This window comes from Lacerta agilis, chromosome 13 (genome assembly GCF_009819535.1).
Source record: "Lacerta agilis isolate rLacAgi1 chromosome 13, rLacAgi1.pri, whole genome shotgun sequence".
Classification (NCBI taxonomy): Eukaryota; Metazoa; Chordata; class Lepidosauria; order Squamata; family Lacertidae; genus Lacerta; species Lacerta agilis.
This window is the reverse complement of record NC_046324.1, coordinates 30,260,981-30,279,382: the sequence shown is the minus strand read 5'-3', so window position 1 is coordinate 30,279,382 and position 18,402 is coordinate 30,260,981. Positions and strand designations below refer to the sequence as shown.

At 45.6% G+C, this 18,402-nt stretch overlaps 1 protein-coding gene across 1 annotated transcript; it reads right to left on the bottom strand.

The window, feature by feature from the left end:
* Positions 1-1,308: 1,308 nt before the first annotated feature.
* Positions 1,309-17,210, bottom strand: SOX8 (SRY-box transcription factor 8). The gene is made up of 3 exons (XM_033167051.1): positions 16,417-17,210; positions 5,058-5,296; positions 1,309-2,104 (listed from the first exon to the last, which is right to left on the bottom strand). Exons 1-3 carry the CDS (start codon positions 16,848-16,850, stop codon positions 1,365-1,367), a joined length of 1,413 nt encoding a protein of 470 aa, XP_033022942.1. The 5' UTR covers positions 16,851-17,210; the 3' UTR covers positions 1,309-1,364.
* Between the last annotated feature and the right edge of the window lie 1,192 nt (positions 17,211-18,402).

The window sequence follows — 18,402 nt, the reverse complement described above, 5'->3', positions numbered from 1 at the left end:
CCAAGAGCTTCAGTGGCTTTTGGGGGACAGGAAAAGATAGCGACCAGTTCATGGAGGGCTGGAGCTCTCAGGGACTATAAGCCCCAATGGCGAAAGAGAAGCACCAAAAATCAGAAAAAGTGTACCTGTTCATTAGAATCACAGAACTGTAGAAGGGACATTAGGGTCATCGAGTCCAACCCAATAATAAGTGTTTAGGAGGAATCCCAGAGGCAAGACCTTGAGATCGTTTATCAGCTCCCAGCAGCAGCTGGTTAGTTTCTTTCCTAAACAGAATCCTAGACTTGATGAACCTCATTTCTGGCCCGACACGGTCAGACGTAAATATATGTTATTTATAACTTAGTTATCAATGTTATAATAACTCCTCCTCAACAAATTATAAGGAAACACCGTCAGTAAGGATTCTCTTTCTCCTTGCTCCCCCTGAAAATTAATCCATCACTTCCTTTCCATAATATCCTTCCATAACCACTTTAATTATTTTGAGAAGCATTTCAGATTTGCTTTTAAGACTGGCTGAACCAAAGCACTGCACCACCTTCTTTTTAAGGAGCAGGAAAATCATCTTTTCTCCACTAGTTTATGCTCCTTAAAAATCTCTTAAAAAAAAAAATCTACTTCTTGCACAGAATTACTTCATTAATTAAAAAAAGACAAAATTACACAGAACATAAATACATATTTAACAGATTTACCCCAAAACAATGACAAAAAGACACTTGTTTCTGAGCTTAACATACTTTTTTTTTAAGCTTCTGAACAAAAATGTTAATTACAGCCAAACCTTGCTTAGAAGAACTCTTGATTACAAATCAAAGGAATTCTGACATTAGTTGGTTGGTAGGTCCCAAAAGATTCTCGAGTGGTCCCTCAATATTATTAAATGGTTAGGATTTTTAAACTCTAGGTGGGTTCTGTGCGCCAAGGCAGACTCATCCTCACATTGCAATAGACCCCGGAATGCCTTTGTTGTCTCCGTGTTAACTTTGCACTGTCCTGCGTACGAATTGTGGCACTTCTCTTTTAAGTCCTCACAGAGGAGTTTATTAGAATATACTGTCCTTCATGTATTCAAAGGAAACCATCAGTCCAGGTGCTTTATTAATTTTTATTAATTATTATTATTAATAAAGAAAATAGAACTCTTGTCTTCTGGAAACTTTTCAAAAAGGGTTTTGGAGCAGATGGCCAAGTCATTACAGAAGAACAGGAGGCACTTGGGACGGGGAAACGGGGGTGCTCCTTTCATGGGCTGCGCCTTCTTCATTCCATTTCTGAACTTGTGTAGTGCATACTTTTTTGGGAGGGAGGGAGGGGGTCCAGGGAAGACCTCAGGTCTCCAACAACTCCTTCCGTCCTTCTCAAGGCCTTGTCAGAGTTGTGTAGACCGGCTGGTCCCAGTTTGCGGTGGGGCTGTGCGAGGGAGGGATGGACAAGCTGTTGAGGATCGGGGTGGCGTACGGCCGTCGTGAGGAATGGAAGTACGGGTACTGGTAGAGGCTGGAAGCGTAGCCGGGGTATGGGTTGTAGTAGTTGGAGCTTTGGAGATCTGTGTAGTCGCACTGGGAACTGGAGAAAGAGGCCGTGGCCGTGGCAGAGGACACAGTAGTGGCACATGCCTGGGCAGTGTAGGAGCCGTAGTCGGAGTGAGTCGGGGAGCTGTGGGACTGGTCGCTGTAGTGGCTAGGACTCAGCTGCTCTGTCTTGATGTGGGGCCTCTGCTGCCCACTTTCGTTGGAGGGAGGCGAGGTGGCGGGAGGGCTCTTGTGAGTCCAAACCGGGGCCGCTCCAGCCCCGCTGCCACTCGTCGGGTGGGGGTAGGCGGCCCCATAAGACCCTGCCGCAGAGTTCTGCCCGTGGTCAGGCGGCATGGCAGAGTGGCCGTTGAGCGGCAAGTACTGGTCAAACTCGTGGACGTCAAAGGTCTCCATGTTGTTGATCACCTCGCTGCTCAGTTCAGAGATGTCGACGTTGCTGAAATCGATGTTCTGCCGGCCGCTCTCGACTAGGCGGCGCCCCTCGTGCTTCATCTCCTGCTTGCCCCCATGGTGGAGGTCCGTCTTGGGGGTGGTGGGTGGGGTAGGGGGCCCGTGGGTCTGCCCTGGAGACAAAGCACATTTCAAGCCATGTGAGCACTGTTCAGAACAAGCCGTTTCAAGCGTCTTGGGTTAGTGGTACCCTCAGCGCCAACATTGGACCCAAAGCAAAACAGGGAACACACAGAATCTTGGGATTTCGGCAACATCTGGAGGCTCCCCACTCTGGTGCCCCAATATGGTACCCTTCAGATGTTTTGGTCTACAGCTTCCATCAAGGGGGCTAGCTGGTTGACTGAGGGGTCAAACCAGACACATTAGTCAGAGGTGCACAATCTGATCTCTTGCCTTAGCTTAAAAGCAGTTGTAGTGAAGGCTTGAGTTGGGGCTGCCAAACGTCAACCTCCTCCCCCATTTTGCTGATCTAAAGTTTCTCCTTGCTACCAAAGACCCTCTTTAAGTAGAGATGTGAAGGAGTGGGCCCTGCATGGAATGCAGATGCTGAAATGCAGAGTTACCCTGGTTTGTGCTCATCTGTTTCTTTCACTGCAATGAATGGGGCAGTCGCATGTAAAAGTTCCCCATAGATATGGAAGCACACACATTCCTCCAAATGATAGAACAAGCACTCTTCCTTGGGCTCAGCATCAAGACAAGATTCCTGGGGTAACCTCTGGTGCTCTGGCAAATATTGCCCAGGCATCCGATGGCTGACATATACTGGCCATGGCAACCTTGAAATCAGTAACTCTGAGGGGTATGTGATCACTTTGAAATGCTTTTAGACGTTCTAACTGTTTTGAAATGCTTTTCTTTAATTGCTTTGAAAAAAATTAGCTGGCTTTTACACATTATAAGTGTGTTTTTATGCTTCTCACCCTGGACTCCTTTGGAAAGGCAGGGTAGATATTTAATACATGACTAAGTCTGGAGTGGGCGGGCAGTGGTATGGTTGGATAATTTTAGATGCTAGATTTGGGGGGGGGGGTTGAACGCTTTAAATTGGGGCAAACTTTCCCATCTTCCCAGATGTTGTCACATTCCAGCTCCCACCAACCTCAGCCAATAGCATCATCTCCAAACTATGCAACTTTGTTAATTAATAATAATAATAATTATTATTATTATTATTATTATTATTATGTGAAATTTTATTACGGCCTTCCAGATTAATTCTGTAGAATTATTGTTGATGCAACACGGAAGGCACCACATACTTGAGATTTCAAACTATGTCACCTCCATATTTAGATGGGAGACATGCTAGAATATCTATCAATCGGCACTGATATTACTTGCAGCCAGGCAGATGTGGAAACTATTATTCGGTGAGAATTTTATCGCTCCCCACATAATTCTCCAGGGAGTGATTTCTCTAAGGGATTCTTCAAAGAGTTTCCCTGCTCCGAATATTATGGAGAAAATATGTTGCCTTCTGATAAATGGTGAGAAAATTATGCAAGGTTTCTGTGCCTGTTTTAGCAGTCCAACATACCACAGGAGATTCTACTGCACAACATGGGGCACCACGGATGCTAAAACGTACTTCACAATGTAACTATTTGTAATTTTTGTGATGACCGATGGTTTCAGCAAAAAATATCTGACAGCCCTGGGACAATGGGAGTTGGAATCCAATAACATCTGGAGGGCTCCAGGTTCCCCATCCTTGAATATGGTTATGAGTCTACACAGTTCCACTCAGGTCCTGTTTGCAGGCTTCCCCTTGGGGAATCTGGTTGGCCGCTGTGAGACCAGGATGCTGGACTAGATGGGCCTCCTTCAGCCTGATCCAGCAGACAGGCTCTTTTGACGCTCACTTACTTCAAAATGTGGTCAAGTCTCACTTTGCTGCATTGGGGGACCCTCTTTCCCGTTCTGCCGAGAGGTGCCCTGGATATTTGCCCAAAGAGCTGCACCGACGGCGCCACTGAGTAGGAACAGCAGCAAAGAACAGAGAGCTATGAAGGGAATCCCTGCGGGGGGGGGGGTTGCAAGGAAGTGTTGGGCAAGAGACAGGAGTGCAGAAGTAAGAGTGGGGAATGCGCTGTTGTGATATTATTACAAGCCGAGCTGCGAAGAGCCTCAGCAGCGAGGTCACCTGACTATGAGTCGTGTTTCACCCTGTGGGAAAACCACTGGTCATAGCAGCCTTCCCACACATGTGATGTTATTGTAATGTACTGTTGTATTCTTTACTTTCTGTTCTGGCTCGACAGATGCTGGACGCAAGTATAGACAGCTCTGAATATATGAGCTAGCTACTTTACGTACAATAAAGTAGGTTTTAGCCTTAAAGGCTTGTGTGTGTTGTTTTCAAGCTGGGAACAATCACATATTACTAATGTGTCCCTGGACTCGAGTAGCCAGGAAGGCACAGAGGCTTTGTTCCTGCCTGGGGGTCAGTCTAACAACTTGCCCCCCCCCGGGAAGTCTCACAACATGGGCTGGGTTCACTGGCAAAGGGGGAACAGGGGAGCCTAAATATTACCCAAAAGGTTCCTGGTGCAATCTGAAGATGCTGGGGATTGATCCAAAGAAGATGCTCTAACCCGTAACTAAATCCCTTCCCTTTTAAAGAAACTGTATCCTGTCATTATGTTTAGATGCTGTTTTATCTGACACAGCCACACCAGACACTGAAAACACTGCGCTACCACTCTAGAAGGTCAAGGCATTCCCTCCCCAATAATCCTGGGAACTGTAGATTACCCATCTGAGGGTTACAATTCCCAGCCCCCCTTAAACTACAGTTCCCAGGATTCTTTAAGGGAAGCTATTTGATTTAAATGTATGTGGTAGATGTGACTTAATTGCTTGGCAACTGGGAAGAGCATTCGAAATAGGGTGAAATGGCACATGCCCTTTCATTTTTTTAATATATATATATACTGCATTTTAGCATTGTGTCTATAAGTTGTTATACTGTTATATGTTGCGAACAATTACATCTTGAGTGACTTTTGCAGCACTCTCGGTGTTTCCCATTGTAAATCTGCCGCCCTCCCCTTTCCTTACCTGCATGGTCACTGTGGTGGTGAGTTTCGCTCATGGATCCCAGACCAGTGTCTGCTTTGTAGATCTGGTTCCCACCGTGATGACTCAATTCGGCTCCCGAATCAGAATCGCTTTGGCCTGCCTTGACGCTTTTCCTCCTGCGTGGCTGATATTTATAGTCTGGGTGGTCCTTCTTGTGCTGGACTCGCAAACGCTCGGCTTCTTCAACAAAGGGACGCTTCTCACTTTCACTTAGCAAACTTTTGGGGGAAAAGAGAGAGAGAGAAATTAAAATCATTGCTTCCGTTCAAAAACTAGATTACTGCAATCTAATCTCTTTACGCAATTCATGTTCTCATGTGTGTTGGTCTGGAAAGCCAAGTCGAAGGTCACACTTGTGCCCCGGTGCAAGTAAAGAGAGCATTTCTCTTACCGGAGAACGCTACCACATCATTTTTCCAGTCTTAAATTCAATTTTCCACATTTCCACATCAGTTTGCAATTTTTTTTTAAATGTCTTCATGAAAATTCATCATTTTAGTGCATTCCCCTCCCCAAGGTACATGTTTGCATGCAATTCTGCTTTATATATGCATTTTTTGCAAACCAATTTCCCCCTAATACAATGGGCTTTTGTAAATTATTTTAACATATGCATTTTATGCACATTTTGCCACAGCATGTGTATTTTTGTACTCATTATTTGGCTGGAGGACTGCACTGCAAATCCAGAACAAGTACAAATTTTGAAGGACGGTTGTTTCAATTTGTGTATTACTTCAGAAAAGTGCAAATTAGGTAGGTTTGCATTTAATTGTAGATTGGACTGAATTTCTTCCCCATTCCCAGATATCACAACACAACATGGGCTTCATATTTAACAGGAAATTGTTTCCATGTGTTTTAGGAAAAAAATTCAAAAATTAAAAATTTAGATGTTTAACAAATATTACAAAGTAACTTAGAACAGAACAATGCATGTCTACTCCTGTTAAGTTCAATGAGGTTTATTTTCAGATAAATGTGTATAGGACTATATAGAAACTCGGGGGGGGGGAATCAGTCAAGGCAGAAAATTCCAGTTGGAGAGCTTTGACATTCTGCTTTACTCTCAAGTGAAATTTGTACGATTTTAATGTTCAGCTTCAGCTGAATTCTGCCTTGAGTTCATGAGGCCCTTCTAGGGATTCCCCCTCAGCATGCGGAATGGCCTTTCCAGTGGTGGCTCCTTGTGTTTGAACTTCCTTCTAAGGTGGGACCTGGGTCTGGGGGACCCCAACCTCTATCGTTTCAGGTGGCTGGTTGACACATAGTTTTCAGCATGCTTTTGAAGGAGGAGACACTGATCAGTCCTGCTCTGGCTATCAGCAAATATTCTTTAGCGATTTGCTACATGTGTTAATTTATGATTTTTTAATTATTTTTGTCTGTGCAAAGATCATTCTAGCAATTATCTATATAAATAACCACATATAATTTGAAACTCAACACCAACTTTCTGCTCCTGAACAGAATCCAATTTTCCATTAAAAAGTGTTTTATGAAATTATATACAGCTTCTACCAGTTGCCTATAACAGATCAAATTTCCCATCACTGCAACGAACAAAACCCAAGTTAAACATTATTTTACAGGCGAGTCTTTCGAGTATTTCCAAATCTTTGGAATGAATTCTTTAATCTTTGTTACAAGTTTCAGAAATCCTGAACCACAACAATATACAAAATGTTGGTTTTTCTTCTTCTTTATTCACTCTACCCCTCTCGTTTTACATAATTTTATATCCATCAAGCAAACTTTCCAGGCAGAGAAGAAGAGCGCAGTTTTAGTGTAACCTTGTTCAGGTTGCAATCCTAAATCCATTTAGCATGGAGAAAGCTACATAGAACTCAATTAAATCTACGTTTGAGTAGACATGTATAGGATCCCACAGTAAAAATACAACCTGTTGCACACTTATTTGGAACAACGAGTCCTACTGAATGTTTGTGGGAAATCAGCATATAAACTTAAGTAGCATTTACTTATGAGAAAAAATCAGAGGATGGGCTGCTCTATCTTTATTATTCCTATTGTTATTACTGCCAACTGATACTTCATAAAAAGACTTCTATTCTAGAGTTTCCATTTAAACCAATACAATTAAAATGTATCAGATCCTGATTACCACACAACCTTGCTTGCACTCCTTTGTGGGCCTGGCAGGTAACTCCAATTTAAAACCGCTGTTGTTGTTGTGGCGGCATTTAGCAATTTATCGATCACACTGTTCGGCTGCACAGTTTGGGAAAAATGATTTGCATTCAGCGGCTGGGAGTCGGAGAGGAACCCAAGGTTTCGTTTTTACGAGTCCTTAGCCTTCCTCCAGACTCCAGGAGGAGAGATTACAGAGAGATGAGGGTAGAGGGGTGGGAGGAGAAACACTTTGGGGTAGGATATGAGGAAGAAGGAAAAAGCACAGCAGCAGCCATCCCAAAATGTTATCCTACAGCAGTGAAAAGGGTGGGTTTGGGACACGCATATTTAACCACCAACACAAACCAGATTACAACAGCCACCACCTTCCTCCATCCCCTGAGATTTAATTTTATCGCTGCAGCGCTCCTGCATTTGTCCTCCATACACGCTCGCCTGTTCCCTAAAGGAGGCTTATAGCAAAGTCATTTCAAAGTCTCTAATACTCTCTTAGCTGACAAGAGGACTTGCAAACTAAATAATGGTCAGTTTGAGCAAATGATGGTGATTATTTTTAAAGCCCTTCCTTTGCACCCGCTAGCATTTTCCTGTCCTTGTACCCCCTTCTCCCCATAAGCACAGGCATCTCTCGCCTGCCTCTTCTACCAAATTTTTGATCCATACAACTTTTAACAATGCGTGGGAAAACACGGACCCTGAACCACGAAGTTCACCCGGCACAATCTTAGGTATTACTACTCAGAAGTAAAGCCCACTGCTTTCAACGGAACTTATATCCAGATGTGTGTATGCATAGCATTGCACTGTAAACTATCAGCTTTTAGCCAACACCAAGGGTTATACCCAACCAAGTTCTACTGAACTTAAGTTAGCAATGCCCATTAATTTCAATGCATCTACTCTGAGTAGGGCTGGCACTGGCTACAACCCAGAGTATGCAGAGGAAGTGACACACACACGTAGCAAATCTTTCCAGTAAACTATTTGATAATATTTGCAAAGAGACAAATAAAAGATAACAGGTAAAGCGTATTTCACACATTTAATTTCCATATGTTTATATGGGAAAATTCCATTTAACTATGGAAGGCTTAAACAAAGGGAAGATACTGCAAGATAGTATGAGCCCAAACAGACACATGCGTGATATCCAGCTAAGTCAGACCGAAATCAATAAACTAAACCTACTTAAGTCCATTCATTTCAATGGGTCTAGCTCCAACTACAACTAATCTTGTACGTCACTCATTATTTCTAAAGCACCAAAAACCCACGAGCAATTTTAATTCATGCTTACACAACCAGCAATCCTCATCCAGCCAAATGTGCCACATCAGATCAGATCCAGGGGCTCAACAGATCTGCTGTTTTCACTGGCAGCCGGCTACTACCAAAAGGAAGGACAGGCAAGTGAATCATAGGATTGTAGAGTTGGCCTGGTCTACTTTCAAAAATCAAGTTCTCTGCAGCAAAAAGCCATTTCCTGCAGTTGTGAGAGGCAGACAATTTTTATTTTTTCAAGGAACAGAACCAGCTGCCTTATACAGAGTCAGACTGCTAGTCCATCCTTTACTGTCTACAGCGCCTGGCAGCAGCGCTCCAAGGATTCAGGCACAAGGACATTCCCAGCCCTCCCTGGGAATACTACTGGAGATTTAACTTGGGTTCTTTTGTGTGCAAAGAAGATGCTCTGCCCTTGAGCTTCTGCCACTTTAAAACACAGGGGGTGCCTAAAGGGGGCAGAGGAGCAAGTGTCCTGTGCTTGCCCTCCCTGATTGCTGAACTCCTGTCATTGACATAAGCCGTCATTTTTCTCTCGTGCCCACCTGGAAACATACTTTGCCCTTTTCTGTGCCCTCCAAGAATTTTTTTTTCTGGTGCCACCACTGCTTTTAAACTGGAGAAAAAGAAGAAGTAAGATGGAGTGGAAATCTCAAACCGCACACCCCAACACCAGAAGCCAAACAAACCTCCCATATCCCCCTCTCAAATCCTTTCCCGTGCTCTGCTCTGTTTACAAAGAGCAATTTCTGCTCCTACATTCTGGCGTCCTTGGATAACACTAATCAGTTACTGGGATACCGGACATTCCCTAGTTTGGGGAGCAGGTCCCCACTTGTCCCAGGAGATTGGCTTGAGATTCACCTGGATGCACAGAAACACAACTGTGTGCAGAACAACAACAACAAAAATGAATATATGGTTCCTGTTATGAGAGACGATTGCAGCAGCCGAAAGGCTCCAGGCTCCCAAGCCTCGGGAAATAATTCGGTTCTTCTAGAGGGACCTTGACATGTTTGGCACTAGACCAAAATGCTGGTTTTTTTTGTTTTTGTTTTTCATTCGCGACCAGCAGAAGGTTAAAAACAGACTCTCTTCGTTCAAGAGAAGAGGTTGCAGACTGGAAGAGGGAAAGTTAAGCAACTGCAAATTTCTTTAGCGAGTAAGTCATACAGCTCAGGAGCTACTGATGCTAGAAGTGACCATTAATTATCAGTCAATTTCACTGGACTGCAAACTGTTGCCAATAGATTACAAATAGTCACAGCTGGCAGCATAAGAGGTTTTGGTGCCAGGGGCAGAAAAGTTAAATGTGGCAACCACTTCACCCATTAAATTAACCTGGGGGCAGAAGCAGGAGTGCTGTTTCAGGTTCTACAGCAGGCACAGGCAAACTCAGCCCTCCAGATGTTTTGGGACTAAAACTCCCATCATCCCTAGCTAACAGGACCAGTGGTCAGAGATGATGGGAATTGTAGTCTCAAAACATCTGGAGCGCCGAGTTTTCCTATGCCTGTTCTACAGGGAGCAGCAAAGATTCACAGGAATGTTCAAAGGCACAGATTTCACCTTGGATATGCTCAAGATTAAACTGCAAACACAAAACCAATAAAAGAGTGCATGTTAAGAGCTTTCCTTGGCTACGCTTTAATACCTTATAGCAGGAGTGAGCAGACTTCATGCTTGCGGGAGCTACTCTGAGTGTTTTGCTAGAACCCAGAGCTCTATCAACTGGAGCCAGATGCACAAAACATTTACTGAGAATAAAAGAATTATGAGCCCAGGAATTCGGTTTTGAGTACCAAAGCTGACCTGCGCTCACATTCCTCCCAAACCAAAAAGCCATTCCTATTGAACACATACAGCTTTCATCGTTTCAGCAGTATAATTTAAGGGAAGAGTAACTCTGTGGTTGCCATTGTTTAAACAATTAGAAGATATGAAGATGGATAGGAAACTGCCTAATACCAAGTCACACCCTCAGTTCATCTAGCTCAGTATTGTCACTGACTGGCAGCAGCTGCCCAGGGATTTTAGACAGGGAGTGTCTCACAGCTCTACCTAGAGATGCCAGAGATTGAACCTGACACCTTCTGCATACAGGTAGGTAGCCATGTTGGTCTGCCATAGTCAAAACAAAATTAAAAATTAGAAAAAAAATCCTTCCAGTAGCACATTAGAGACCAACTACCGTAAGTTTGTTCTTAGTATGAGCTTTCGTGCGCATGCACACTTACAACTAACCTATGGTCCATTCCCTGGGAGCCAGAAATCCTTGACATCTTCAGATCATCCCAGTTCAACCAACAGACCCTGACCTACTTTCTGCCCAGCTCCGATCTAAGAGGAACAGTGCTCAATTTTTGTCCTTCCCATCCAAATATTACTTTTCTTCCCGATTCCATGAGAATGAGGCCGCAATCCTAGACTCATTTACCGGTGTAAGGTCCATTTGCCTCAGTGGGGCATAAATCAAAGCAGTGATATATAGGATTGCAGTGTGAGGATATTTAATATACTCTTTCACCTTGTCTGCAGCTATCATGGGGCAGTGTGGAATAGCATCCTGGTCGCTCTATCTTCTGTACCATAAGCTAGGCTGAGAGAGTGACCAGTCCACCATCAGCTGCTGAGCTGCAGCACTGAACCCTTTGCTATAAATACGGACGCACACATATTGGTGCTTTGAACTGGAAAGAGCAGGTTTCAATAATGTGGCTTCTCCATTTGTGGCCCACTCCCTTTACAGTGTGTGTGTGTGCGCACACACACACACACACACACACACACAGAGCCTAGGCTCAGGTACATGTGCTTACTGGGAACATATTGAAACTGCAGTCCTAGGAAAGAGGCCCCACTGAACTCAGCTCTTTAACAATGTACGCCTTCCGAGCAAACTTGCATCAGGTGGCACTGTCATGTAGTATTATGCCACCTTAACACTGCATCTTTTCAGTTCTGGATCGAGCACACACAACTATTCCGCAAAAGTTTTAAACTCATTATACGTCAGAGCACATTGTAGCCAAGCGTTGCATAAATGCATCCATGCAAATCCAGCTGCTAGAACAGGAGAGAGACTAAGAGGCTACTCCCTAAAGCTCCAGGGGTGTGTTGCATTGCTTTCAGCTGTGATCGTCCTGCTCTGAGCAATCTTGTTGTTGTTGATTTTAAAGAAAAAGAGAGCTAAAATAATAAGGCTGTCAGTTGATTGGGTGGATCAGTGCACTTGGCTGCTCTAGGTCACTAAGTCAAACTTCCCAGCTTGTTGAGGAGGAGTATTTTAAAGGCCTCCTGGACACAGAGGCCAATAATTCACACGCACTTAGGTAAAAATGATTGGATGCCTTGCTTATGGACAGCCAAGGTGCAAACCAGCTCCACTGGGAACCATGCCGTGTCAAAACTGAAAGGAAAGTCATATGTGGTATCAGAAGTGGGATGATCCATTTACACATACACAGCCCATCTGACTATTGACTCAGTTCTAAAACAAGGAGCGACAGCATGTCCCTTTTGGGGAGATAGGTGTGCATGGTGACCTTATTCATGGAATTGGAAGGGACCAAGAGAATCATCCAGTCTAACTCCCTGCAATGGAGGAATCTTTCACCCATTGTGGGGCTTGAACCCACAACCCTGGGATTAAGAGTTTCGTGCTCTACCAACTGAGCTATCCCTCAGGAATATATGCTTGTGGACTGGCTCCACTATATTCAGTGGTACCTACTTTGATGTAAGGGGAGCTTTAGCCTCAGAGGGAATATTAAGCAGAACAGCTCGGAGAAAGGCAAAAACCACAATCCCCTTCCAAGGACAAAAAGCGTTAGCTTCTGACAATGATGCTACAGGTTTCCAGCCTTATGAAAAGGGGCTGGACTAAATGACTCATGGTATCCCCTCCACCTCTTACACTAGACTCCAAGCACATATGTTGATCGTACAACTATCCCAGAAACGGTGCCTAGCACATGCATCAAATGCAGGCAGATGTCCTTTTCATTTAACATCGATGACACTAGGCCAGATATACTGTATGTGACCCCACTTTCAATGCTGTTTGTGCCTGCAAAAGTCTTGGGGCAGATATACTGCTGCGTTCCCAATCTGCGCATACTCTGTAGCTGCCTCCTGAAATCCTGTAACTTTTTTAATGCCACAAATGTCTCGGGGTGTGTCTCCTGCTTCTGCTGCGCTATAGTGCAAGAGTGCAATAAAACTGGGGAACCACCGCAGAGCTGCTACTACAGCAGCAAAATGACATGTGGATGGTCCAGTATTTAAACACCGCTAATGCACTACTGTTGAGTCAACAGCATGCTGCAGACTCACCAATCTGGTGGGGCTCACAGCACAGGCAATTGTTAAAGGAATGAGCTGCGAGCGATGAAGAACCCTTGATGAAATTTCACTTGAGTCATAATAAACTCAGTAGGTAAATTTCTTGGGCAAGCCACTATTCTCTCAGCCACAGCCTCTGCAATGTGGGAATAATAATACTGGACTCCCTGATGCAGCTGCGGCAAAGATTAATACAGAGATAATGTAGGCACCACACTTGAAATGGACTGTACCAGTACTATGTTGTAGTATTACCATCTTATCAAATTACATTCTTTGCAGCGGCTACTGAGAAAACATGAGCAAGTAATCTAGAAGAAAAGCGCTGGCAGATTGCAAAGGCGGTTCACTAATCTGACGGAGCCAAGTCAACAGTTACCGCTGGAATGATTCATTTTTGCTACGCAGTTTGATATTCCACGAGGACTGGCCAGGTCAGTCGCCTGCTGCTTCATGTATTTGCTGCAGACATTCTACTTCTTTTGGACCCTTTGCCATGCAATAAATACGGCACAGTCCATTGGATTATTACAACCTGTAGGGCTATACATGGTGGAGAGAACACATTGCGGGACTAGATGATCAATTTTATGATTCTACTATCATAAAGTTCAGTGGCTACAGAACGGGGGGGGGGGACTTCTCCCCCATTTCCTTATCCCTTCAAAGTGAAAGGAAAGAGTTGGGACTGCTCTGGACTAGTACCATCGAAGAATAGTGAATTTATTATTTACATTAAGAATAATGCAAGTAAAAAAATTAATTAAAAAATTGTGGCACTGGGAGGTGGTACCAGTTGCATTTTTCATTCAGCATTTATATTTGTTATTCCTTCAAAGTAATTGGTTACATGAAGGTATCATTAAAACCTTTTTTTTAAGTGTTGACATTTCTAACCAAGGTTCCAAGTTTAGTAGCCCCGGAGCTTGAAGGAAAATGCAGTAGCTTTAACACAACTTTACTGTACCCTGTTGCCACACACACAATGTCCAAATGCGAAACAGCCATAGCTCAGTGTATAAGCATATGTTTTTCATGTAAAAGGTCCTCGGTTCAATCCCCAGGTAGGGCTGGAAGGGAATTATTTCTGAAACCCTTGACAGCATAGACCATACTGAACTAGGTAGACCCAACAGTCTTAATATAAGTCCGCTTCCTATGTTTTCGTTTTCCAAATCGCAGACTTCGGAACAAACCAATGCCTCTTATGAGCAAACCCTAACAGAAGTAGACTTGGTCTGAAAGTACCACATGGAAATGTCAACAGATACACTCTCACACCTGCAAAGGTGTTAAGGGTACCACTGCCAACCTTGAGAGGAAAATAGAAACTAACTCAGAACAAAAACCAAGAGACAAAACAAACTGTCCTGTGGCACCTCGTAAAAGCCAACAGAATTGTTAGGCATAGGGCTTTACCGGCACAGACCTGCAGATGAAATACATCCGCCTATGAAGGTTCCAAGAGACTCTTGTTTTTGACATGAAAACGGTGCTCTTCTATTCCTTTTGAAGAGGCAATGAAGCGGGTCTTAAAAAAAATGCAAAAGAGTATTTCCCAAAACCCTGGAGCGCTGCTGCCTGTCAGGGCAGACTGAATTGAGCCAGTCTGGATCAGGCCCACATCCTGTTCATACAGCACTTCACACATTACTGGCACTACTGTAATTAAAGTTGTGAATTTTTAAATAAATAATAATAGGAAATAAGTAATAGACTGGCAGCTATTCCTTCTGAAACAGGAGGAGAAAGACTGGCAGAGCCAAGAAATAACCCATTGGGCAGTGCACCCGTACACTGAATGAAACCATACCCAATTCCCAAAGCCTCTAAAGAAAAACGAGAGTATTTGAATAGTGGGGCCTTCACAGCTCTGAGGAGTGTGTCCTTTTAATATCACATTTACTGGGGGGGGGAATAGCCCTCCTAAGTGTGCAATGTTTCGGGGGAGAAAAGTTTGGGAGAAAAGGGGGGCACTAAGTAGGACTTTCGCCCACGCAACCAGACGGCTGGATGCTTCAAGGTTGCTAGGAGGCCACTTCGGCCTTGAAAGCAATGCCATAGCACACCTCACATGCTTTTCCACCCGGGCAGTGAGGCACAACTGAGATCCACGCTCCTCTCAGCAACCATCAGAACTGCCAAGACAGAAGAGGCAGCCTCGAGAGGTTTGGGGAAATTTGGGGGTGTTTTGGTGGTGGGTAGGTTTAAAGTGCATGCCTTTCAAGTAGCAGAAATGTCCCTGATTTGAACCTTGATGTTTCTTTCTCTCTCCCCCCCACCACACCAGCTGTCCCTCATTATGCTGCCTGTGCCTTTGATTTCCACCAGGTGTTCCAGGACTTTGGGATTTATCAGGCGAAGAGCTGCTGGAGACTCTACTGGGCCCCCCACTGTAACAGCGAGAGACACCCCAGGTGATTCCAAACTTGGGAATGGTTAGGAAATGTTTCATACAGTGCTCCTTTGGGAAGAGAGATCACTAACTCCACGATGCCCACAAAAAGTGACTCCTATGACCTTCCTGTTTGTTTGTTTTCCAGTCCGTTTCCCCCACTTCCTAATCAGTCTCTCTTACAAGCAGCACAAACTTCAATGGAATTTTTCCCCGGAAACAAAATGTGGGAGGTGGGGGTTCTACTAATTTTAATTGGGAAGAAATAAGTTGCTTTCGATGGAATTTTTTGAAAAGCTCAGATGCCTTCTCCCCCCCCCCCCCCCAGTTTATGTTTCACCTTTTTCAAACCTGGAGATGCAGAAATATTGTATCCAAAAAACAGACATGAAGTTGAGTTCAAATGAAAGCTACTCACCTCCATCTACATCAAGGATAGGTTTCGAGAGAGAGAAATTGAACACCATCTAATCTCTCCAAAGGGGCCTTAATACCTATAAAGTCTTAATTTATGTACTTAAATTCATACACTGTCCATTCACCATTAAATGTCTGGAAAGTTTTCCTACCACACTACAGCCGGCATAGAGAAATGGCTGGTGTGACAGAGTAGGAACTGGGAGAACAGGGTTTCAAACCCACCCTGCCATGACATTATATTTACTGGAGCACCTTGGGCTACCTTTTGCTAAAAGGGGGGGGGGATAAGATAAAATACAATAGCAGACCAAAAACACGATATTAAGACGGGTTGGAGGTCTGCTGCCCAAGTGCTGCGGGGAAAGCAAACAATGTAACATACCGGTACACTCCTCCCCCGAAAAAAGAGAAGGATATCCCAATCTTAAAACTTCGCTTGTTTTTTAAATACTCCCACTGGTGTTCTGCAATTAATTTGACATAAATCTGTTTCGGACTGGAATCCCACACCATTTGCTTGAGCGTATTCCCTGGAAGTAACTCCCATTCATTCCCGTCGGGGCGCGTTTAAAGGGAGGTGCCCCCCCCCCAATTCCACTTAACTCGTCCTCGTCCCTGGCCGTCACCTTTCCGTTCTCTGCGCGTACTGCCCTCGCAGGCGCGACCTCTCCACCCCACCGCGGGCTGCTGCGCTCCGTCCGCCCTATCCAGCCCAGCCCCGCGCGCCCATGCCCGGCCACTCACCGCCACAGCTTGCCGAGCGTCTTGCTGAGCTCGGCGTTGTGCAGATGCGGGTACTGGTCAGCCAGCTTCCGCCGGGCGGCTTGCGCCCACACCATGAAGGCGTTCATGGGCCGCTTGACGTGCGGCTTGGCTTTCAGCGCCCCGTTGCCGCGGACGGGCATGGGCACCAGGCTCCAGTCGTAGCCCTTCAGCACCTGCGAGACGGCGTCGCGGATGCACGCCGGGAAGCGCTCGTCCACGTCGCCCGGCTCGCCTTTGGGGCCGCCGCCGGGTCGCTGCGAAGAGGCCGAGGGCGCCCCCGGGGCCCCCTCCGAGCCGGCAGGCGACGACGGCGCGTCCGAGTCCGAGTCCACGTGGGACATGGAGCTGGCCGTGCCCGCGGGGCTGCCCGGCGCCTCCAGGGCTTTGGAGTGCTCCTCGCTCATGTTCAGCATTGGCGGCGCGCGAGTAGAGCCGGCCGGGAAGAGCGGGGCGCCCCAGCAGCGGGGCCCAGGAGCCAGGCACAGGCCAGCCGGGAGCGCGCGGTCCCTGGAGCGCGCGATGGAGAGGCAGCCGGGCGCAGGACGCCAAGCCGCCTGCCGGGCGAAAAGCGACGCTGAGCCAGCCGCCGCCGCAGCAGCAGTAAGGAGCCTCCGGAGCGGAATCGGCAGCCGCAGCAGCGCCAAACGCGCAATTCCCCCCGGTGCGCTAAACTCTCCCGTGCGCAAAAAGCGGAGCTCTCCAAACGCGTCCTCTTCGCAGCCACCGACGTCGCCAAGTAGAAGCCGAGCGGTGAAGCCGGCTAGCAACTTTCTTTGAGTGCGGGGCGAGGCAAGCCCCTCCCCTCCCGCACTTCCGATTGGCGGCCTCCGACCGTCTCATCTGCATAGGAGGGCGGGGCTTTGGCCCTTTCCGACTTCTTAAAGAGGCAGCCGCCCTTTTTTTGCTTTCCAAAAAATGAATGTACAGTACAGTACTGTATTTATTTCATTGAATGTAACCGGGACAGTTTTCTTTGCTGCCCTTTCCCCGTTAACCCCCTGAGTACCGCCTCCCTCTGGCGGGGTGGTGGGGGCAGTCGTGCAGAGGATATTTCTCTCCAGCATCTCCTGGGCCGCCCCCCACAAAAAAGCCACGCTAAATTAATCGCTTAAACACTGAACTCCGATCAGACCTCAGCTGCAACACAAAGCAGTCTGCAAGGTTGTGCGCGGTTACCTGGGAGTAACCCTTACTGCGCACAGAGGAGCTTAGTAGAGGACAATAAGGAACCGAGGGAAGTCCTGCCAGGTACGTGCAACATCAGCCAAAGTTTGGCTTCCCACCGCGGCCGGGCAGATGCTGCTGCCGGAAGGACCACAAGCAGCAAGGCAGGAGGGCTGTAGCTTTCCTCTACTGTCGTTGATGCCGCCGCCGCCGCCGAACTATTGGCATGCAGAGATAGACTGCGTCTGAGCCAGGACGTTCCACGTAACTATTTATAGACGCCGCTGGGAATTGGTCTCATCGTCGCGAACTGTGACTATGGATCCCCGCCCTCTCCGAAATAGTTATTTTACTTATCTATTTATTTGATTTCCCAAGTCAGCAAACAAATATACTTTTTAATATTAAAAATGCCATTTAGAATAGGATCGCGCACTCTGGGATCCTTGCCTCCGCTTCTATTTCAATTAAGACTGTAAGCTCCTCGGAGACAGGGACCTGGAGTAGGTTGTTGTTTGCAGCCTTTGGCGACACCCCACAGCACCATAGACTTTAATGGTGCAAAATTTAATAATTACTGTTATTATTAATTATGTGGTATTAATAATTGTTCTTTCTGTTAATACTATATTAATAATTATTATTTCCATTTATTGTTGTTGACAACTAATGGTTTTAATTTATATTTCTATTGTTATTAATAACAAAAATTAGTAGCAAAAACGAATGGTGTTAATCCAAGCACTGCTATTATTGATAATTTGTGATAATTATCATTTGTTTATTTGTATGCCACGCTCT